General features: G+C 41.5%; 1 protein-coding gene across 1 annotated transcript in view; it reads left to right on the plus strand.

The window, feature by feature from the left end:
* Window positions 1-1,158: 1,158 nt before the first annotated feature.
* LOC104942017 (C-terminal-binding protein 2-like) overlaps window positions 1,159-1,332 on the plus strand; it is a gene marked incomplete at its 5' end in the record, with an annotated part of 4,545 nt that continues 4,371 nt past the window's right edge. The window contains one exon of the mRNA XM_010767206.1: window positions 1,159-1,286. Coding sequence (XP_010765508.1) covers window positions 1,159-1,286 — 128 coding nt within the window. The remainder of the gene's footprint in view (window positions 1,287-1,332) is intronic.

Here is a 1,332-nt window from a genome sequence, read left to right on the forward strand (position 1 = left end):
CCGCTGACTGGCTGCTGGAGGAAGACTGAAACTCAGCCCGATGAAGCTGGAACTCATGCTCCGCTGACCCAATATGTCAACAGGGGGGGGGTTTCATAACTTTGGCCCTACTTCGACTCTGATTCAGAGCGCCACGAGGCGTTACACAGAACCAGGAGAGGTTAGAGGGGGAGGTGGAGCTGATCTGTGCACAGTGCCACATGACAGGAGGGAGAGAAAGTTTGGAATAGATTGTGGTAGTGTGTGAATAAAAGGAGCTGACATTTTCTCCCATTGGCCATATTTCCAGACAATAGTCACCCAAATTATAAACAAGCATTTCATGTTAAAATAACAATTTGGAATGAGTAGATGCACATGAATGGGTGTTCTGATTGCCACAATTATGAGTAATGTCTGCCATAATTGGTATTCTCATACATAGCAAAAATACAAAGAAATGCCCATGGACATATTTAATAACACCAACCTACACTGGCTGTACACACATATTAAGTGATGGAGCTCATGTTCAATATAACAGCTTCTGTATGGTCAGTGCTAAACTGCTGTCATTTATTCCACAGAGCTTTTATTTTCCCACTTTCTATTCCTCACATTTTTATGACAATCATCTGAGCTTTTAAAACTAAACGATCCCCGCCTAGACACTTTATAAGGAAACAGTGAAATGATGTCATATTTATGTCACACCTTTATCTAGTTGCAAATTACATTTACTCCTTCACCCCCATTCATCTTTTGAAGCATATGCAAATCCTGTTTGTTCATGTCTTTCTGTCTTCACGTTCATCTTTTTGCACAGTGAAGTTCATACGACTCAAATCACTTTGAAATATAATACACTGCAGTTTGCCTTATATACTCGTTGTCCTAAGTGTTTTAGTTTTTTTAGCTTTTAAGGTTATTTGTATAGTTCGCACCACCAGATACCAAATAAGCAAATTCCTTGTATGTGTTAACGTACCTGGAAATAAACTGAATTCTGATTCTGGTAAAGTAACACACAATCAACAGAAATGCAGGAACTGGACATTGTTTATTGTATTCATCATCATTTTAAATGACAAAAAAATGACATGTCTTGGTTGCATTCGCTCTCAATTCCTAAGTAGTTTTTTGAATCGTTCTCCTTTTTTCTTCCCCTGTGTGTTGCAGTTTTTCTCAGGGCTCCCTGAAAGACGCCCCCAACCTGATCTGCACGCCGCACACAGCGTGGTACAGCGAGCAGGCGTCTCTGGAGATGAGGGAGGCCGCGGCCACCGAGATCCGGAGAGCCGTCACCGGTACGTTTCAAAATGACAAAACCCCTCCTTCCACTGCGTCATAATC

This window comes from Notothenia coriiceps, unplaced genomic scaffold, assembly GCF_000735185.1.
Source record: "Notothenia coriiceps isolate Sejong01 unplaced genomic scaffold, NC01 NC01_scaffold00004100, whole genome shotgun sequence".
NCBI classification, from domain to species: domain Eukaryota; kingdom Metazoa; phylum Chordata; class Actinopteri; order Perciformes; family Nototheniidae; genus Notothenia; species Notothenia coriiceps.